This window comes from Cynoglossus semilaevis, chromosome 17 (genome assembly GCF_000523025.1).
Source record: "Cynoglossus semilaevis isolate Cse_v1.0 chromosome 17, Cse_v1.0, whole genome shotgun sequence".
In the NCBI taxonomy this organism is placed as follows: Eukaryota; Metazoa; Chordata; class Actinopteri; order Pleuronectiformes; family Cynoglossidae; genus Cynoglossus; species Cynoglossus semilaevis.
In genome coordinates this window covers 2397028-2419098 of record NC_024323.1, presented here as the reverse complement: position 1 = coordinate 2419098, position 22071 = coordinate 2397028, and the positions used below count along the sequence as shown (strand labels likewise).

At 38.1% G+C, this 22071-nt stretch overlaps 2 protein-coding genes and 1 long non-coding RNA gene across 5 annotated transcripts; 1 reads left to right on the top strand and 2 right to left on the bottom strand.

The window, feature by feature from the left end:
- Positions 1 to 4686: 4686 nt before the first annotated feature.
- On the bottom strand, positions 4687 to 13670 carry dhx58 (DEXH (Asp-Glu-X-His) box polypeptide 58). 3 transcript variants are annotated; one of them, XM_008329248.3, is made up of 13 exons: positions 13532 to 13670; positions 12168 to 12238; positions 11055 to 11257; positions 10755 to 10956; positions 9442 to 9632; positions 9055 to 9168; positions 8832 to 8964; positions 8481 to 8666; positions 7814 to 8052; positions 7396 to 7707; positions 7127 to 7317; positions 6582 to 6681; positions 4696 to 6084 (listed from the first exon to the last, which is right to left on the bottom strand). In XM_008329248.3, exons 3-13 carry the CDS (start codon positions 11229 to 11231, stop codon positions 5899 to 5901), a joined length of 2031 nt encoding a protein of 676 aa, XP_008327470.1. In that variant the 5' UTR covers positions 11232 to 11257; positions 12168 to 12238; positions 13532 to 13670; the 3' UTR covers positions 4696 to 5898. The 3 variants fall into 3 exon arrangements, with proteins under 3 accessions (XP_024920614.1, XP_008327470.1, XP_016896248.1); XM_017040759.2 differs by having other exon boundaries at positions 11055 to 11243; XM_025064846.1 differs by lacking the exon at positions 13532 to 13670 and having other exon boundaries at positions 4687 to 6084; positions 12168 to 12383.
- Positions 13671 to 14010: 340 nt separating this feature from the next.
- LOC112488456 (uncharacterized) lies at positions 14011 to 16061 on the top strand. The gene is made up of 2 exons (XR_003052530.1): positions 14011 to 14076; positions 15035 to 16061. It is a non-coding gene; the product is annotated as an uncharacterized LOC112488456 (long non-coding RNA).
- A 272-nt stretch (positions 16062 to 16333) lies between these two features.
- On the bottom strand, positions 16334 to 21543 carry mlx (MAX dimerization protein MLX). Its single transcript, XM_008329249.3, has 8 exons — positions 21415 to 21543; positions 20042 to 20078; positions 19844 to 19933; positions 18992 to 19101; positions 18770 to 18872; positions 18361 to 18460; positions 17982 to 18183; positions 16334 to 17126 (listed from the first exon to the last, which is right to left on the bottom strand). Exons 1-8 carry the CDS (start codon positions 21451 to 21453, stop codon positions 17070 to 17072), a joined length of 738 nt encoding a protein of 245 aa, XP_008327471.1. The 5' UTR covers positions 21454 to 21543; the 3' UTR covers positions 16334 to 17069.
- Between the last annotated feature and the right edge of the window lie 528 nt (positions 21544 to 22071).

Here is a 22071-nt window from a genome sequence, read left to right as displayed (position 1 = left end):
CACTGCTGTCACTCCTCTGCCTCAGTAATGAACACAGCTCCTGAATTTCATTTTGCAGATGGTCGATAGTCTGTTTGAATGCCAACTCCACTGGATCAGAAGCCTTTAAATCTGAACTCTTCTTCTCAGTGTCCTCCTGCTGGACGCTTGGATCTGCATTCGCATAACAGGCCGCATCCTCCTGGACCTCAGTGATGCCTCCTGGATGTTGAAATTCAACATGCTTATTGGTCTGTCCGTTAAACATCCTGCCGTCTTTATGACATTTTTCCAAGTCATTCTGCAGTTTCAACATCGCCCCCTGCAGCTCGGAGACCTGCGCTTGAAGTTTGGTGGTACAACCCCTCTCCCTCCTCAACAACAAATGAAGCTCCAGGTTTTTGTTCTGAAGACGGTCGCTTCTCTCCTTGAAAGCGTCGGCTGCTCTCACTGCATCGGCAGCTATGGATTTTAGATCTGAGAACTCCTTCCCAACCTTGTCCTGTCTCCTGGTTTTTCCTCGTCGGGTCTGACATGCCTTGTCCACCTGCCTCTCTGCTTTGAGGTTGAACATTTGAACATCTTTGATAGCTGCCAATGTCATCTGTCCGTTCAGTGTCTCGTGCTTTTCTTCATTTTTCACACAGTCAGTCTGCAGATTCAGCAGCACTCGGTGTATTTCAAGGACCTTGCTGTCGATGCCACAGTTGACACTCATCGCGTGCGTCAGTTCTGCCTCGGGGTTTGACGACAGCGGGCAAACGTTCGTAGCTTTTCTACCTTTGTTTGCTAACTTGGTCTTCATCTCCACAGCTGTAAGCTGTACATGGATGATAAGGCTTGATTAACAAGGCCGCCATCAACCATGTGTCCACATTACAGGATGAGCTTAAAAGATTTGTTCTTATCCTTTGTTGTTCCACAGAACCTTTACTGTTGTTGCACACTTGGTATTTCAAAGGACCAAGGCTTTTTAAATAGAAAACCTTTGATGTCAGAGATCTGAACTGGTTCTTCCTCTGTCTTCTATTCACAATACAGTCCGTCCCTTCTCAGAACACACGACAGACACAGGCACAACTATCATTTCAATTAATAATTTGCCTCTTGATGTTTTTATATTTATATATATATATATATATTTTAATTATTAAAATGCTTGAGTTGGTCATTTAAGAATGAGAAAGAAAATTGTACTAGCTGTTTATACTGTAAAGTACAACCTTAATTAGATGTCAGGTGGGCCGGACCAATACAATCATAACATAAATAATTATAATTAACAATAAGTCCATGTTTTTCACTTTATTATATTTATTATTATTTATTCATATTAAATTTTATTTTACAAAAATATCATACATGGGAAGTGTATTTTTTAATCTTCAAAATTCATCGAACGGGCCGGATTGAACTGCCTAGTGGGCCAGTTTTGGTCCCCGGGCCATATGTTAGACACTCCTGCATTATAGTATAATATATATTCTGATTTTATTGTATTGAAAATCAAACGCTGATGTGGCCCTCAGTTTATTTTAGTTTGAGAGCCCTGCCACACACACACATATTTATACAAATATATATTCCTTAGAAAGGAACCAGAAGCTGACTGCAGAGGATCTACAGTACAGGACAATGGAAATGTCATCTCTGCTCTTGTCCTACAAAGGTAACCTGATCCTCCACTGTTGCTGTGAGAATGGAGACAATGATGTCCTATCACCTCTGCCACAAGGTGGACAGGCAGCATAGTGGGAACAGCTGGCTGACAAATAGACCAGTCCCTGAGGTAACGCCTGTCCCGGTGACAGGCTCTTTACTGTTGTGGACAATTTATTTGTGTCTTTCATTGTCTGCGTCCTGTCTGAAAGTATGTGCGGGGACAAGACAGGCGGAGAAGACTCGTGCGCTGACATCGAGTATGTGCTGCTTAGTGTGAAAAACTGTGTAACCTTGACCCAGCAGCTGTGGCCCCCTGTCTGCAGCCTGAGAACTGACTGACTGGAGGGGGATTTGAAGGCCACACCTAAAAATGCGGCCTGTTTAAATGCACTGTAAATAAACAGTAGTTTTTATTCAAAGAAACTATTTAACTACACACCAAGGAGTCGCTTCCATGAGTGAAGCTACACTGGTATTTGTCACTGTATAAGAGGTGAGTAAAACTAATTTAAAAAAAATTAACTAAAAAAAATATCAAAAAATCATTCATTTCGTTAAGCGATTGGAAAATGCAATTATGATGTGCAGTTGTGATTAAAAAATCTTCTCAGGGTGTTTTGTCATTTTAATTCCTTCTGGAACTTTTCCTTGAGTCAAGTCAGTATCAAATAAGCAGACCATGGACCGCGCTCCGAGCCTTGATCCACACCCTAAGCAAAAATAGTGGAACAAAACAACACGGCACCATGGAAGTCCGTCATTTCTTCCTAATGCTTGAGGCAGATTCACCCGGAATTAATTCAACAAGAAGCCCCTTCAGTTTGTGCTGACAGCTGACAACACAACCTGTCACCAGTAGGAGCCCGAAACACCTGCTGCGTGTTTGTGTTCTGAAGAAGGATGTGTTAATTTAACAGCGGCCAACAAGCTGTTTAATGTTACGACTGCACCTATGGCTACGGCCGTAAAAGTGAAATATTTGTCGCTAACGGACAAAGCTGCCAATTCACAGGTAATGTGGAAAATACTGGCTACGGCCACTGAGCTGAGCTGAGAGCCAACGGTAGAGCAGCCACACTGCTGTGTCATACATTAAAAACTAAAGTTTTCACTATAAGTTCCCTTTCCGTACTATGGAGTATTTGGGCCGTACTGAGGATAAAAAAATAATCTGACAATAAAGCGATAAATATGTATGTAATATGTAATATATGAGAATTAGGTTGTAATTTTACAAGAAAAAAGTCATAATTTTACTAGAATAAATTAGCTAAAGAACACTTTGTATGCACATTGCTTTCATGCAATATGGCTTAAAATACAATACATGTATTGCCATATATTTGATTTGACCTTTTCCTGGCGTAACGTGTACTAGCTGTTGTGTAATCTTAAAATTGCATTTTGGGGTTGTTGTTTTTTTTCTGAAAAACAAATCACATAACACAAAAATGTACTCATAGTAAAAACAAAAAAATGCAGATTGTGTCTGTAATTTGACAAAACGTGAAATTACAGTACAACGACCCATAAAATATATCCCCTTGATCCATTTCTGGGTCGCAGCCCATGATTATAAAAACACCAAATTAGAAAAAAGGCGGTAAAAAAGGTTGTGACATTATTAACGGTAATGCTAGCTTGTAACCATCCGCTAGGTAAAACTGACAAGCCTCCTGCCTGACTGTGTCGTCTACTTCTGCTCAAACACAAAACACATAACACGCACACACGCACACACGCTGCGCAGCATTATCAACCGCTACTCAATCATTCCAAGCAGCTTTAATTTCAGAAGAGAGCTAATTGCAATTAGGATGCATGTGGTGCTGAGCTGAAAAGTGAAAAGAAGCAATCAGCGTTGATTATAGAGCCCGAGTCTGATCGGAGTAAATCACACACCGCGCCTGCTTGAATCTGAGTCAGGCATGACACCAGAAGACAGTCTGTTTTTAGTGTGATTACGTCCACACTGGCATCAGCAGCATCAGCAGCAGCAGCAGCAGCAGCAGCTCTTACCCCAGCTCTGTGCCAGATTTGAAAGGATTATGACACGTGTGACAGCAGGGCTGACCTAATCACATTTTACCCACAGATATACACAGAAATGTTGTGCGGTTTAAATAATAAATCTGTCTGATGCAGCTGCCAGACTGAAATGAATGATTTCCGCACCCGCTGCATTAGCCTCCTAATCTGGGTGTGTTTTGAAAATCATCCTCGTTATGGCTGAAGCTTAGCTAACATGTGTTCACACCGAGTCACGTATGCTTCTACAAAGGCAAACAGCAAATCCAGTTCCTAGCGTTTCAGAGGTTTCACTTTGCTTTTAGGAAACGCAACGCGGAAAGGTCAAGCATTTGGCCGCTGAGAGAAAATACCTCACGTCCAACTTTTTACGACAGAGAGCAAATAATGATCAAAAACCTAATGTTCTGTTCAACCTTGAAAATAAGAGTTATACGAAAGGTACAGTACGTACAAATGTCCGAGGGCCGACTTCTTCTCCAGGGACGTAGATAAGAGCAACTGAGTTTAGACAGATTTCCTTATGTCAATTTAAGGAAGAGCTTTCTTCAAAACTCTGCTCAACTTAATTAACCAAATATTTAGCAAAAGCCGAAAGGTACCCAAGTGTTTGAAAAATAAAAGATGAAGATAGATAAGATTAAAAAAATATATTAAAAAATTAATACAATTAGACCAAATAATACCAAAACATAGTTCAAGGTTGGTCAGAATAGAAAAAAAAAAAAAAAAACGCTAAGCAAACGTGGGTGTTAATAGCTACATTTAAAGCTAACTCAAGTTATACTTATCCGACTCATGTCATTCCAGATACATTTAGAACAAAAAAAAAGGTGTAATGATTGAATTAATTACCCATAATGTAATAAAAAAAATAGTGAAAGAATAAAAATAGATTAGTTAGAGAAAAAAAGACGCTAATTTGGCATTATCAGAACAAAACAAGACGAAATTAACTGATACGTTACTAAGTTAGCCCAGCGATATATACAGGTTAGGCATAAGACAGTTACATAAACATTTTACAACGTTTTTTATTTGTCATTATTTTTGGATACGAAGAGCATTCAACAGCATGGAAACTTTTTTTTTTACCCCGTCACAGACCAGTACTGATTTCCCAGGGCTTTTAACTGTGAGACCGTCCCTGCAGAGATGGCTTAAAAACCTGATCAACACTGACACCTAGTGGTTAACAAAGGTCCATACTTCACGTTGATTTCAGTTACAGTAAATTGATAGATGAGCATGTATTTGAATTTAAAAGCAATATTTTTAAAAAAAAAATTAATTGCAAATAGAATTTGACACAAAATATCTCAACAAGATAAGAGTTTTGGCCAATGATAGCAGGTAAACTTCTTGTCTACAACAGCTAAAACTGTAGTTTTAAAACAATAGTAAATAATAATATGTAAAGTGTCGGTGCTGGTTAAAGTTCATGTAACAGCAGACCTGATTTTCAGCTCACTGCCGATCTTGGAAAATACACACATGATGGTACGGAGGGAGCCAGAACCGTTGGCATGAATAAAGATGTCGTACTAATTTCAAGCATGATCAGCGTGTAATGAGTTTCTTTAGTACACTGTTCACTCATTGGCCCCGCAGCATATATAAGTTAGCATTATGTGGGGGGGGGGGTTTACATACAATATATTATATAGTGTCAATAATCAACAGGACGCTCAAAGCAAAACTTCTTGTTTTCCTTATCCTTTGGTCAAAGGACACAATTAAAAATAGTCCAAGCGCTGGTGAAAAATTAGGGCCAAACACATCACACACAAAAACTTTGGGTTAAACCTGATTCCAGAAATTGTTCATTTAGTACCCACAAAAATCTAAAAAAAAAAAAGAAAAAAAAAAAGAAGCACAATATGCCCCCAGTTAAAAAATTAAAACCTGCTCAGATTCATTTTGATTAAATATGTAGGTTAGCCTGTAGTTCAGCAAAGTGGATCAAACATTATTCAAATCCAACTCAGAAAAAAATCTCCCAGACGTAGTTAAAGATACAGTAGGTCCAATATTTCCCTGTTAAAAATCCCTAAAACACATTTCATCGGGGTTAAAGAACATGTTAAGTCAAGTCAATTTTCTACCACAGAAGATAGTTTATAAAATGCCTTAAACGTGACTCAAAGGTTACCTGGAGAGTAAGCAAAGATATTATTTTGGAAAACTGTGGACCTGATGGAGTTGTCTCTCGTTTCTTTGACCGCTTCCTCAGTCCAAGATATCTGGGAAGTTGTCCTGACAGTATTGTTCAAAGCTGAAGTTTTCAACAACGAAAGGAACATTCTTCCATTTCTTCTTAGTAACCCTGCCGTTGCTCGTCTCCAGGGCAAAGTTGCTTATGGCTAAATTGGGCAGCAGCGCAATCTTCTTGTACTTAATCTCAAATCCCCAGTCCTACGAAGTAACAAAAGCAAACTTCATGCAACTTGTTGTTGAATAACTTTGTAGCATTAGCATATACCGTCGCATGACAACGTATTCATCCGCTCAAAATTCAGTATTTGGACGAAACTGTTGAATATGACTCTGGTCCCTGTAGTACATATGCCCATATGTGGCGCTGTGTCACCACCGCTCTGACTGACTGACACTGGAAGAAAGGTGTTCAGCATAAACCTTTGATGCTCAGGATGGAGCTACCAAAGTGGAATGGTTAGCTATAGCAGACCAAGTAACCGAATTAGCCTCTGTAGCAAATTGGCGCTATTGCTCCGATATCTGTAGTCGTATCGCAGCCGTGTAAACACAACCTCAAGCCCAACGTATTAGCAGTCACCTGACCCGGAACACACAGTAAAAGGTGATGCTAAGAAATAGGCTGGCTATGTCAACAACTCCGAAGAAAAGCTGTGTTCCGTGGTTTTTGCTGACGCTCCAGCCACCACACGTACCTTGTTGCAGTTGCCGTTACCACAGCTGATGGTGCACCCAGGCTCCCAGTCCGTGAAACTCTTTGGCAGCGGCACCTTAGCTCCAACTTTGTAGTGTCTCCTGAAAACAAGGACCAGAAGTGATTGGCAAAATTAGAACGGATTACCAGCCTTGTCAAGAACTTTTACATCAAAAAGCAGGGGATGCACGATAACTTTTTTGTAATACCCGATAACGATAACATTCCTGGCAATGAGATCATGACATCAATACTATAATATAATACTAACAAAAGCAACTACTTGATATTTGATAAACTATTTGATAATTCAAACGAGGTGAATTATTTATTGATATGAAAATAAGGGCCTATAGAACGGAAATACTTTGCATCAGGATTTAATCTAAAATAATAAATAATACAAAATAAAATAAATAATAATAAAATATAAAAAAGATAAATATAGGTTTTTAATATATTTGTTTTAATTTTATTTAAAAAAAATACAACCTGATATCCGGCCGATAATTATCGTGCACCCCTATCGAAAACTGTTGAGCTTACTTGAAGTCCGGATTCACATTAACATAGAGTGAATTTTCAATTAATTTAATGTCGCTGCCGAAGGCCACAGGCTCAAAACAGTTCCGGCACAGGAGCTGGATGCTTGAGGCGGCGTTGCGGCTCTTCTCGGTCATTCTTAAGTTTTCTAAGGTTCTCCTCATCAACATCGCCTCTCTTTGTAGACTAGCTATCTAGAAAGAGGAAGAATGAAAAGTTATGGTGGAAAGAAGGCTCATTGAACGCACAGATGGAGAAGAAACCGTTCTTACTTTTTTGTGAAAGTCCACGGTGCTCATATTTTGGACTTGAGCGATTGCTTTGGCACTCAGGTCTTCCAGGTATTCATTGATGTGCTCTCTGCGCACCTCTTTCCCACCTTTCAATGCGACCACAGAATATTGACTGTTCGGAGCCCGGGCACGGCCACTGGCCTGCAGCTGCGCTATCTCATTTGTCAGCAGGCCGTAGCGCACTACCAGGTTGCAGTCAGGAATGTCGAGACCTTCTTCTGTCACACTGGTGGAGACCAGCAGGTTGATAGTTCCTTGGCGGAAATTCGAGATAATAACATCCCGCTCTTTCTAGAAGTCAGGTTTGCAAAAAACAGTCAAGACTAAGTGAAATAATGAACAACAACAGCAGGGGGAGACAGAGTTCCGTATGTTTTATGAGACCTGTTGTACAAACCTGCGTCATGCAAGAGCTGCCGATCATCACCGATGCCTTGATGCCGGCTTCCTGCAAGGCTGTGTTGTTGTGGATCCAGTCTTTGAGGCAGTGTGTGCTTTTACACGTCTTACTGAAGAGGATCGCCTTGGACGACATGTCTGAACCGAACTGTTTGAGGAGAACGTCCTCAAGTTTGGCCATCTTTGGGTTCTCGTAGCGGGAATTCTCAGCAAGTTTCTTTAAAGGAACACGATTCTCTGCAGAACCGGGAAAGTGGGATTTGGGTTATATGATAAAGACACAGCTGAATGCTTGACTGAAATATACTGATAAAGCTTCTCGAAGCTGTTGGAGAAGCCAAATTGGAAACCTTTTTTTAAAAAAAAAAAATCTGTGTTAGTTTTTGACTAAATATATTTCAGGAAAGTCTCGTCAGCACAGAATTGTTATCGTTTTGATAACGATACCTGGGTTTCGCCAAATTATGTGTTCCGTAAAAGTAGTTTTGGGGAAAAACGGCTGTATGTGAAAGTGAAAGTCACTAGATGGCAGCATTGCAGCTCGTTGTATTAATCTATTTTAATAATCAGGGAACTGTATGCAGAATGCAGTACAGTGGTTTGTACAGATAAACAAATAATCCATATCCATATTAACAGTCCGATGAACGTTTTGATTTTCTCACCACGGAAAAGTTTTATCAGGAAGACATCTGTATCATCAATGACCGACAGGGCCTTTTCTATGTAGAATCCTTCCAGAGAGTGATAGGCATCCATCATTTGCAGGGTGTCGTTGATGAGCAGGGCGTCGTTGTACTTCCTGAGATGAAGTGCACACTGGGCGAGCACTCTGTTGTTCTCTTTTACGCCTGGTTCAGGGAGCACGCCACAACGGCCACACGCCAATGTAGAAAGTGTTGTTGAAATTCCTTTTGCGCCACGCTTTAAAAACGAAAAAAAAAAGGAAATGTGAATACAAAAATGACTTGCCTGTCTGCTCTAAAAAGGAAATGTGAATACAAAAAATGACTTGCCTGTCTGCTCTAAAATCACCACTTTTGCCTCATACTCTTGCGTGCCACACACACTCAGGGCTAGGTCTGGAGGTGCGATCATGTAGTCATGGATCTTCTGCATCATCACAATCAGAAGATCCCCAAATGGATCCTTAATAAAAAACAAAAACAAATACAGTCACTCTGTGTGTGAGTGCTTTTATGACAGCTTTACAACACAGCTGAAAAAAGACTGGTTTACCTCAGGCCTTTTCTCAACTATGTCAAATGTCTTCGTGGGTCTGGGCACTGTCTTCTTGAGGTCAAGGGCAAAGGTTTTGCTTGAAACTATGGCCGAGTCCAGATTGGCACAAATCTAGTAGACAAAGGAATGTAACAGAAAAGGTAATGATGAAGAGAGAAGAATGCATGATTGTACACTCTGACTATTCTGACTATCAAATAACACTTAAGATCTGAAGGAAGAAACTAAAAAAAACAAATAGTAAAAACTGTAAAATGGTGTAAGGAAATGTTTCAGTACAAAGGACGCCAAAAGGAAATGATGAAATGATAAAAAAAACTTTAGCAACTGTATGTTGAAAAGACTAAAACTAGAAATGAAACCAAAAAAAAAAAAAAAAAAGACCTGCAGGACGTGGTTCACAGCGTTTTCCAGGCTCTTTGCTCCTCCTGCTCCTGGGGATGCAGTGAGACCCAGGATCTGCGGCAGTGGACGTTTTCCTTCCAACTTCTTTTCCACATAGCATCTCATAATCTGGTTGTAGACCGATTCCTTGTTGGTGTGGTGGCACTCATCAATTATCAGCAGAGAAATGTCTGCAAGGAACCACCAGATGGAAAATGGAAAATTTTAAGGCTATAATCATGAGCTGTTTTTCTTTCAATAATGAAAAAACCTGATAACGCAATGCTTGGGTTTCGCCAAATGATATGTGTCTTTAAAAGAGTTTTTTTTTTTTTGGGGGGGGGGGGGGGGTGGGGGGTAAACAGGGAGGGACAGTAATTCCCAACCCCTGTGCTGTGGAAAATTATATAATTTAACTTAATTGGGCTGAAAACTATTATTTATTTATTGCAAATAATATTTTTCTTTGCTGGTCAAAACATGAAAGGCAGAACAATTAAATACTCGTCTGCTAGGTGGCAGCAGATAGCTATGAAAACTAACAAAGAAAATATATAATCAGAGCTGTTGAAGAAGATCCTTGTGAGTGTCTTTCTTCAATTCCTGCCAGTATATCAGCGTTGTCTTCAACTAAACAGGATGAGATAATTTAGTCAATTATGAGGTCACTTTAACTAGAAGATTATTATATTTCATTAAATATACTTTTTGTCAGATTTCTATTTGATGGGGTGTCGTGGTTCAAAGATTTTATACACTGGTATGTGAAAGTGAAAGCCACTAGATGGCAGCATTGCAGATCATTTTATTGATCTATAGTGATAATCAGGGAGTTGTATACAGAATGCTGGTGCCAGTAACTCATACAATGGTTTGTACAGATAAATAAATAAATATTACCAGGTGCTCAATAGTATTTGAATTGGGGTAGAGGTGGAGGTGGGGTGAAAAAACTTGTCCGCTAGGGAGGGCATGTCAGAAAATAACCCATCACATTAGTGAGCATAACTTCCTTAACCACCAGACCACCCCTGGCCCACTATCGGTATCAGTTGATATCGGACAAAGTTAATATCGAACATCCCTAGTCTGAAAGCTATTAATAATTTACTGCAGGTACTGGCAGGACAATCAAATACTCTTACACAAACTGGCAGCAGATGGCTATATAAACTAAAAAAGTCTCATGTGTGTCTTTCTTCAATTCCTACAAGTCTATATGATTTTGTTCAACTAAACAGGCCCAGGTTTTAAACCGAGTGATTCGTTTTGTGACTACATCGAAATGAAAATGAAAATGTTTTTGCACTGACCTGAGAGGTCGATGTGTTTGAGGTCTTCTGCGCTGATCATCGCATTGTATAAGATCTGAGCTGTGCAGATGACCAAGTGTGAGTCCTCCACCACTTTTCCAAAGAAGTCCTTCTCCACGCTGTCTCCACTGATAGGAGTCAGAGTGTAGTTATGGCCGAGGTGAAGCTGACACTCTTTGAAATGCTGTTCTACAAGGTGGACCTGCGTCCAAGAAAGAAACAACATGCATCTCAGCTCTTAGCTCAGGGTCCTAATGTCATCACATTCTTTGTTACTCTGTCGCTGTAATGTGTGTGTACCCTGTTCGCGATGATGGCTACTTTGGCCTGAGCTCTGCTTTCCAGGTGTCTTTTGGCAACATATACAGCAGCTCGAGTCTTTCCTGCTCCTGTTGGCAACCAGATTATGACGTTCTCCCCCTGGAGAGCACGTTCAACCACTTCTTGCTGATAGGGACGCAGTCCAAGGTCAGCCATTGTCACTGAATTCTGGCGAGAGAATTCTGGTGAGAGAATTCTGGCGTTGTATGTATATAACAACAAACAATTCGTATAAAATGAAAGCACGTCGGCCATCTATTTTTGACATTTTCGATTTAACATATTTCACTTTATACTTATCTCAATCCTTTTTGGCTGACTTTTAGCCAGTTTGACTATATTTTATAATATTTTATTACTATAATACTTTACTACTTGGCTCATGCCTCATTCTTAAAAACTATTATTGTACTATTGTAGTTAATTTGCTTAACATTTAGGGAACTATTGATTATTGATAATAAATATATATATATGTATATATATATGTATATTGTATAAGTTACTTTATAGAATAAATTTATAGAAAAAATATATCTTTTCTCTTTAAAACTTTTACATGTATTAATCTACCTAATTACCACAGCTAACGAACTTCTAGTATTTCTGCTACACATTTTACAAATATATTTACATACTTTGCTTTATCTCTCATTCCGACATTCATCTACTACATAGCTAGTTTTCCTGTAGCCACGCCATTTAGTTTTATCTGAGATAGATTTTGCGCATCTTTAAGCGTTCTTATAGTTATATTTTTGTTTTGTTTTTTAGACTCTTAGTCTCCAAACGTTGTTGTCATATATTGCCTAAATATTTCTAAAGTTAGACGTAGCCTACTTCATTTAAATACCTCCCCACACCACAAAACCATTTGTGGAGAAATAAACACAACTTGCTAATAGCGAATATTAAACATACATCGATATTTGGATGATACATTTTTTTGTTGAGTTCTGTGCCACCAAATATCTATTCTGTCCACGTCGCTGTAAACTACGTCGTCTGGTCTACAGACAGTGTGTCCATCAGTTTGGAGAGATACGAGAAAACAATGAAGGTTATAATGTGTGGAGAAAATGTTCAACTCACCAGTCAGCCGTGCGTTCAGCTTCAGCCCAGCTGAGTGCTGCCGGTGGGGTTTTAAACTGTGTTGCGATCAGCTGTCAGAGGAAAAACGAAAGTGAACTGATGCAGCCGAGGCTCGTGAGCAGGAAGCAGGTAATTTTTCGAAGAAGGCACGATTACTTTCATAGAAATGCCTCTAACATAACGTCGTGTGCTGAATGATAAATAAAAGATATATAATTGCTAGTCGTGTGCTTAAAAAAGCCATATTTATTTGTGTATTTACAAATGATAAATAAAAGATATATAATTGCTATGGATTGTTCTAGACTTAAAAGTCACGCATGCGCCTTGACTGGACCATCCCTGGAAAAGTCGCGTGTACGAGGAAAACGAAACTTAAGATGACGAAACAGAAACCCAATTTGAAATGGGCAGGACTAATTATGTATATATAAATTTATTATGGCATGCTTTTCGTAAAATAAATCATTGAATATACATACAAACAGTCTGAATATATATACAGAAAGTCTGAATATATACAAAAATCTGTACATATATACAAAAACAAGCTCTATGGTCAAATGAATGAGCTGATTTACAGCAAACACATTTTTCTTCATCAAGAATGACTTGAGTTTGGATGTAATCGTTTTTCATATATATATGTTTCATATATATATACACATAGATAGATAGATAGAGTTTTTTCAATGTGCTTTTCTGTTACAGTGGTCAAAGCACGCTCAATTTACGCTAGCATATGCGTCTCGGTAGTTAACGTTAGCTTTTGTCAGAAGTTAGAATGATTCGTAGTTAGTTTTTCGTTCTAATTAATGGACATAGAGTTGTCGTGGTAAATAAGAACCACAGGAGTTTGAGTTGGGTTGATGCACCTTTTTGAAAATATGAAATGAACTTGCCAATATTGCTTTTCTGTACAGAAACCCATCCTACTGCAGGGCCACGGACGGTCCATCACTCAGGTCAAGTTCAACAGAGAAGGAAGATCCAGTGAGTGACACGAACTGATTGCAGTTAACAAGTGCCACCAATGACTATAGGATAGTAATTAGTTTGACGTCAAGAATATGAAATGTCCACGTGAAACAACAAATGACAACACGACTCTGCTAGTTTTATACACATATATATGCAATAAACATAAAGCTTTATGCTTTATAGTGTGTATGATATGAAAATCACACTGTAGTCATGAAAAGGGAACACGACTAAGGCCGGTAGAACTGATTTATTTTCAGATTATAAGGAAAGTAGTGCAACATAGATTTCTTCCTGTGGTTGTTGGTGGTGCCATTAGTGTTGAACAAACCAATAATTTGTGAAGCGAAGCCATGCTTGCATTGAAGCCTTTTAACGTTTACCTTCAACAATGTCTCCCCACAGAGCTGGCCAACGTGTGGTACTCAGTACCTACAACGGACACATGGGAGCTGTCAAAGACGCACCGTCGACTTTGACTGTATCCTTTGATGTTATTTAGCTGCTGCCGTGTCCTCACCAAGGATGTCATCAGTTGATCTCAGTAATAATTAGTGATATGAAGGCCATGACATTTCCTGAGTAGTGTCAGAAAATATAAGTGAAGGTGAACTCAAACAATAAACGCAATAAACAAGAGAAGACTGACATACTGCAACAATGTTATGACATTAAATGTTATGTTATCATGGAACAGCACAGTGTTGTGAAACCAATAAAAGCATAATTATTGTAATATTGTGATTAATTGTCTGACAGTCATTGTACCAATTAATGTGTAATCATGACACAGTTGACCCAAGTGTACACTTGTGAATTGTTGCCACGATACATGCTACGTTCCCTAACTGGCTCTTCTCAGGGGACATCAAAAATGTCTTGACAGGATCGGCTGACAACAGCTGTTGACTGTGGGACTTTGAGACCGGTGGGTGAAAGGAAAATGCATTTATTTACATGGATAGATGGAACTTTCTGAATCTCAGGAGTTCCAGCAGCAGTACAACACTGAAACTACAAAGCACACAAATGGGTAGAATACATTAACAGTGTTAAACACTAAGTGTTTAACACTAAGTGTTAAACACTAAGTTAAACACCAAGTTAAACCTAAAAAACCCAACCAGAATACTTCCACAATGAACCGAACACGTTTTTACTCTTAATAGCAAAACATGCAGTCAATCACAAAGTCCATAGATACTTAAAAACATCAAAACGTCAAATTACAACAGTAACTCTTAGCTTTACTTTAACACTAACTAAAGATGGACAGATCACATACTCACAACAATAGTTCTGTCAACCACATGTGCTCACAGGATTCTTCCTCCTCTACTTCTGCAAAGACAAATGAAGTATATGCAACAACACTACTTGTTCTGGCTGTAGTCAATAATCAACAGGTTACCTCTCCTACTTTTTTCCCCTTGGTTGGCAGCATTCCTGTAACCTCCTCCTCGTAGGCTATTGTTTGGTCATGGGATCAAACTTCCTGTGGTGTAAAAGAAGTCCACAATGTCATGTAAAAACTCTCAAGAACAAAAACATTGAAGTGCAAGCCCGTGAAAGGCTTAAATCCATTACTTTTCATACCGTTAATAGTGACGTTGAATCGGCTCAACACTGAAGGACCACTGCACTCGGCTGGTACAGCGGTTAACTTTGGCCATGATCTAAACACATGACACATTTTAAAAACTCATTTTTAAAACTTGTCCACAGAGAAGCTGGGAAAAATAAAACTAAATCACACTCTGTCAAACACTTACCGGTTTAAAGATGGCTTTGTGGGCAATTCATTGCGTTGTATTTGCTCTTCTCAGAGGTGGTAATACGTACCGTCGTAATAATAGCAAACCTTTTTTCTCTGTCCCTTCACACAGCGCCATTTTGCAATCACCGGAAATTGCTACCACTTCCTCCCGCTGTTATCCAATCACAGGCGGCATCAACAATCCACCAGTTTGTTAATGGGTAGATACACACAGTCGCTGCAGACTATTGTCAGTGCAGCTAAAGGAAAATTCCAGCAATTCTTATACTGAATTATTCTGCAAATATTGATCGCATCAAATGTGTGCAAATGTTACAAAAAAATGACCAAGAAACGAAGCAACAACACATTGTTTGTTAAAAACTCAGAAAATCATCATATCATTCCATAGTGTAGCAGTTAGCACGCCTGCCTCGGAAGCAGAAAGTCCTGGGTTCGATCAAATGTATTTTATCTGAACATGTCAAAATACCACCAAAAGCAAGCAAGACTATAGTCGTACTATCCAAAAAAATGCAATAAAAAGGAATGCCTCAAAATGCAAGGTTGCAAAGTGAATATCCTGTGCTAAAAACTCCAAAAACTGTCAACAATGGTAAGTTATGATGTAATATATTAATGCTCCCATCTACTGTTCAATAAATAACTACAATTTGCTTGTTTTGAGCTTGAATACAGTTTATGTTAAACCGACAGAAAATGAACTGTACGTCGTCATTCCATAGTAAAATCATATAAGTGGAAAGTTATGGACAGAGAGTCGTAGTAAATTCTGATTAAGGCAAAAAAAGAAAAAAAAAAGTAATTTATTTTCTTACAACAGCTCTGGTATGAAGCTGAACAAATACATCAATACGACACCCTGACATCAATACGGTCACATTAACCGCTGGTGCCGCGTGGACCCCACACAATCTCAAATTTAACCTTAGTGTATTTTCTTTCTTTGCAGGCACGGTGTAGCACGGTGTAAAACAGAAGAAGGTCAGTGAGCAGATTTCCTGTGATTACAAAGGTTAAACGTCTCTAAAGAGAGACGAGATGTAATCAAAAGTGTTTTTCTACAGTGACAGAAACATAGATCATATATATAAAAAAAATTGAGTACCTGGTTGCTAAGTGAAGCCGAGAAATTTGACCAGAAGTCCGACGTTGGTGAATGATAATAATCAAAACAAAGCTACTGTTTAGTTGAACCTGGATACGTCACGAAGGACACTCTGACTATTTTCTGCCTGAGTTTCCTCTTTTCTGCATCATCTCTTTTGCTGTTCCTCCATATGAAATTCGAGAATATAATATACATATATATAAATATATTTAACAACAGCCTTAAAAATAATTATATAATTGTAAACTATAAATAGGTCTGATTTTATACTATACACATATTTTTTTTCCCTGTTTACATTCTGACCATGATGATTTCTAACACAATCATTTTTAATGAAAATAAAAACCCCCCACTGAATAACAAGGTAAACAGCATTCATCATGGTGGCTTTAAAAATCACTGGCATTTTAGGAAAAGAGAGCTGAAATCACCATCTGACAGATTCATCACAATCGATACCTGACACACAGCGTCCTCGGAACCAAACCAGCAGTTGCGTTCAGTGTCTTCACGGTGAGCGCCGAAGCTCAGATATGATCCGAGTCACTGAACGAAGATAGAACACAGAGAGAACAACCTGACAGCCACGAGATTCCACAACAGCTGCATTTACATTAAAAACTTTACATTAATAACAAGACTGGGAGACGGCAGTTTTTTTCCCAATCGTCTGCTGAGGTCTGGAGTGACGTTGGACATTAGCTCTCGGCTTCAGCAGTAGACTTCTGCCAAAGGAAGTCGTTCTAACAATGTCTTATTTTCTAATTTGTCGGTGGATTTTTTTCCCCCACTGATTATTTTAAGATTCCTGTGCTCTTGGGTTTCCCTGTGGTATCAGCAGAATTACACAGAACAGCGCCACCTGCTGCCCACAGCGTGAGTTGAGGTAGTCCATTCACGGCCAAAGGGTGTGAGTGTAAATGCTTCTGATGAGGTCTGAGAGCTACTGCCGGTTCTAATCCTGCCCTGAGGTCGGCCCAGAGCGAAGCAAGTCCATCGACTGGGAACTGAGTCCAGACGTGTCACAGGGTCAGTAGAGCTGCCCGCTGAGCTGCCGCAGAACTCCAACCACAAACTCCCTCAGTGTCTGGGAGAGAACAACAGGAAGGACAAATCAATAATATGACCATTAGCATTCTTCAATGTGTGTCCACATATAAAAACAATTACTGAAGACATTGAAGCCAAACACATGCCTGACGCTCCCATTTAGAAAACTACTCACAGTAAAGGTCACTGAGGTCAGAGGTGCCTTGTAATGTTACACACTCCACTGTGTCTAATGACTGAAGAGCAGTGAAAAGGTTCAGGTGAGCAGTGGGAATAAAACAGACTCAATTCTCCGGATTTCAACTGAGCGACCGAACAACTAGACTTTTTAAATTCTTGTTTTGTCTCCAAACATCTGCTCGACTTCATTCTCTAAAAATTGAGCTAGGTGCATATTTCAAGGCAAATTAATTTTTGAGAAACTTTTATTTTTGAAGACTATTTCAGAATGGTAATACTATGTGATCAATGGTTGATGTACAAAAAAATTTATTTTTAAGAATATTTTGTCTTAATTTTAACAAGAAAAATAAGATTAAATTATGCATTTTAAGAAAAATTAGTGATATTTTATTAATTTTTGAGAAACATTTATTTGTGAAGACTTTTTCAGGAAATTATTAGCACAGTACAGCTGTGAACAACGGTTGACGTACCAAAAATGTATATTTCTTTCTGAATTTTAACCATAAAAAAGATCATGCACTATGCATTTTACGGCAACTAATTGTATTTCTTTTAATTTTGACAAACTTTCAGTTTTGAAGACTTCTTCAGAAAATGATTAGTATATTATTGTAATCAATGGTAAAAAAACAAATTATATTTTTTGTGAATATACTGATTATGTTATTGCTGTTATTCCCATCCTGGTGATAGCAACTCTCCTCACCTGGGGTTTGCAGTGCTCCTCGATCCAGTTGAAAACACAGGCGGACAGTTCCTGGAAACTGTTCATGGAGACGGAAGTGCTAAAAGACTGGAACAGAGAATCCATGATGCTCTGAAAGACGCTAAACTTGACCTGGTCAGAAACCTGGTCCTCCCCCTGCTGTGGGTTGTTCTGATGGGCCTTCACTATGTGCTCGTAATTCCTGTGAAAAGCACAAAATAAAAAAGAAATCACATCTGATTATATCAAATATATTAAAATTCATATTTCAGAGAAATCATTGACTAGTTTGCTTTGATGGGCATATTAGGAACAACGGAACGTTGCAGCAGGTAAACACAGTACTTCTGCTTTGATGGAATGTGAACAACTGTCGTACGTTTTCATAATCTTCAGTGCCATCACTTCTTTCCTTAAAAGTGAAACTTCCTCTTCCTGCTTCTTCTTTTCTTTATGAAGAAAATGGATGTAGTCGATGGCTAGAAAAACAAAATTAAAAAGGCATCAGTCAGCAGTTTTTATAATGACGACATGAAATGTTTCCGCTTCGAAACTTCTTCCCATAATGCATTTCCTTTTTCTCCACAGAAAAAAAAAATCCAGTTTTGAATATGATGTATGATACGCACAGGGCTAAACACTGACAAAGAACCACTCACACACAAATTTATACCTGTGATAAACGACGAAAAAGTAAAAAAAAAATCTGCAATATAAAAAAAATATTTGATATAAAACTACATAAACAAAATACACGCTTATTCAAAGGGGACATCACAATGTCTCACTTTTCTGCAGCACAGTAGCTTTGCTGATCTTCTGTGCTCCCAGTGCAAACTCTGACTGCTGCTGACAGGTCGGCACTATTGCCTGGAGGTCCTCGTAGCCTTTCTACATTAAAAAAAAAAAAAGAAAAAAAAAAGAAATGAATAAAGTCAGAATTCTGGAAAACCACGTCCTGTCCTTTCACATGCAGCTGAAAACCACAGTTCAAATTGTTGTAGTCTGACCTTGATTGCATCTCGACGTTTCTGCTCAGCCTGGCTGTGCGCTTGTCGTCGTCGGTCTTTATACGAGTCTTTAAATGAGGTCTCGTGTCTGTAGTCACTGTCTTCATCATCTGTTAAATATTTAATACATTATAGTATTTATTATAAAAGAATATATATATATATATTTTTAATCAAACCTGACATACAATACAATTTACCACACCCCCTCTTAATTTTTTTTAACATTTCTGCATTACATGTTTTGCAAACGCTATCCGTGGGTCTTTGTTCAGATATATTTAAAATGTGTTCACACTGCATTGACACTTTCACCCTATTTTTGCTTGCATCATCATAACTTCCTGTTTTGACTGTTTTGTTTCGGCGATAAAAGTCTTTGAATGGACCGAAAGTGCACTTTCGGGTTTCGGTGGCTGATTATTCGAATATGCAATTTGAATATGCAATTTTTTTTTTTTTTTTTTACTGTTTTCCACAATTAGCAAAAGAATGTATAATAATAAAGAATAATAATATTAAAATAATGGTTGGTTGCAGCTGCTTTATTTCTTTGTTACTTAGTTACAATTCCCGTTCTGCTTGTTTGTTGATCAAGTACAGTGAAAAAAATTAGGTAACAGCTGAGGTAAATAATTTAAGAAAAAGCTTGTCAAATTGCACACCACAAACCAAACTAAACCCAGGACTGCAGAGGACAAATATTCACAGTTAGCATCTGTCATTTTGTTCAAACCATTCCACAAACAACACACTAGAATCTCTCATTCTCTCAAGAATAATAAGTTGAACGTAAAGTCCTGGAATTCTCTCTTGAACAGCGAAATAGTTAGAAGGTTATTGTGACTCTACCTGTGTTTGGTACTGAGGAGGCACTTGTGGAGCCAATGCTGTTGGCACGGGACACAACTGTTCCCTTGCGGGCACTTTCTGCAAAAAAGCCTAGAAGACAGACATTACACATCGATGACGAGAAATTCACAGACATCACTTATAGAATTATTATTTTAACCATTTAATATAGATTTAACACACAAAGTGCATACTCACTATGGTCAAAGCCACTGTCGGTGAAAGCGCTATCCGCCTGTTGTGCCATCATAGGACAAGGAGAAATGAAAAACAAGAAGGCAGAAATTTAGAGGCAGGAACCACAGAAGGTAAAAATTGCACTGTCCTAATTTAACGGACAACAAAACAACAGTTTGACTCCCCTAACCCCTACTGAGCACTGACACGTTTTGTCCTCAAATGTAAAAAAAGGCTTAAATCACCGGACTGATCTAGGGCATGACCACAATGGTGACTCAAATTCACAGTTTCTAAAGCATCTGATTTCCAAGATTAGACTAAAGACACACGTACAGAGGGAACACAGTGACACAGTTCTAATTTTATCAGGCTAAAGGCAGGGTCAAATCAACTTACAAGAGCTGAAAAAAAAAACACGATTTAAAATGCCATTAAAGTCTTGTTTACTCTTTACATGAATGATACTGACCCGAATTAAACATTTAAACCATAATTTACATATCTGGACATGGCTGTTTGGATTTAAAGGAGAGCTACCGAGTGGAAAGTGAAATCAAGGAGAAAATTTGATTATTTTTAAATCTATTTAAAAGACCAATCTATGTGATCAAACACTTGATTTGGTTTTCTTCAAAATAACTCTATATATTACAGATATTCCTTACATTATGTAGGAAAAAAATGATAAGAACATTTGAAACCTGATTTAATATATATGTGTTTTGCACACTTTCTAATCACGATGTCAGAAAACAAAATTCAAAAATGTAAAAAAGTCAATTGTCAAACATAGTTTTCTGTAAAAAAATATTGCTATGGCAGAATAAGTCATCAGGCAATACAAAACACTTCTTCTTATTAATAAACAATTATTTCACGGCTTCTTAAATAAATATACATTTTTTAATCGACAGTGTGCTGATTTACCTAAAAATGAAAATTTAAAATTATATTTTTAATAAATAAGCAGAGGGACTCATTAACAGGTGGCATATCTCGAATAATAAATAAAATAATCCTTTTTTTAATCCTGATTGCAGCGCAACAGTTATTGCGCTGCAATATTTCAAAACAAAGTTATTCAAAACAGCGCTGACTTTAAAGTAACATATTTCAGCAGCACTTTCACTTTAATATTAAAACACGTTACAGCAAACCCTAAAAAATGTACGTTGTCGTTTACGAAATAATAAAAACAACAACAACAAGGAAACACTGACTCTTCAGGCGTGTTGTTTACTTAGCCTAGGTACTTTAGCATTAGCTTTAGAGCTAACAAAGCCCGACTACTGAACGCAACCTTAACATTCACAACTAACACATAGCAAGTAGTGACATACATTCAATTCGATTTCACAAAGTCTGGAGAGTAGTTAAAACACTAAACATACTTTCCAGTGGTGTTCTGGAGACGCCGTCGGATCCGTCATCTTGGAGTTTTTGCTAAACTACAAATACGCTACGTAAAGACAGCCCCAGATGCGTTCATGAGCGTCACGTGAATCACGAGTTTATTGCTGGTTAAACTCAAGGCAAGAAAGCACTGTGGTGGATATATTTTTCATACCTATTAAGGAAACGACGTCGTTTGGTCGATGACATAATACAAATGGTAAAACTAAATAAAAAGACAAAACAAAACAAAACAATAGAGCACATGTTACATTTTATATTTACAACACAAATCATTCATAATGCCGATTGTTCCTTAGTCCAAAGCCTTAAATAAAGGTTAATTTTAGGATTATATCTATCTATCTATATATATATATATATATATGTGTGTGTGTGTGTGTGTGTATGTATGTATGTATGTATACATACTCCAAAACCTCCAAAACTCCAAAACCTTCCTGCAAATCGCCTGTCTTTCTCATTCCTTACCATTCCTTGATCCCAGAAAAGAAAAAAAAAGGTTGAATGTCGATTTATTTTTATTTTAATTCAGAACTGTGGCTTTACACGAATAGCTGTTTCCAACAATGTCACTTTTCATTTGTATTTCTGTAACGTTTTCAGACCTTTATAATTAAACTTAAAAAATATGT

Bases quoted from the DNA above. Each gene is read 5' to 3' on its own strand.
- dhx58 (XM_008329248.3), bottom strand. From the start codon at position 11,231: ATGGCTGACCTTGGACTGCGTCCCTATCAGCAAGAAGTGGTTGAACGT. The intron at 8,667-8,831 runs GCAAGTCATTTT...TCCCTGAACCAG, and splicing joins GGTGATTTTAGAGCAGACAG to GCGTAAAAGAGAACAACAGA. The intron at 6,682-7,126 runs GTAAGCTCAACA...CCTTGTTTTCAG, and splicing joins AATGTGAATCCGGACTTCAA to GAGACACTACAAAGTTGGAG.
- mlx (XM_008329249.3), bottom strand. From the start codon at position 21,453: ATGACGGATCCGACGGCGTCTCCAGAACACCACTGGAAA. The intron at 19,102-19,843 runs GTAGAGTCACAA...AATATTTAACAG, and splicing joins CTCCTCAGTACCAAACACAG to ATGATGAAGACAGTGACTAC. The intron at 18,873-18,991 runs GTCAGACTACAA...TTTTTAATGTAG, and splicing joins AACGTCGAGATGCAATCAAG to AAAGGCTACGAGGACCTCCA.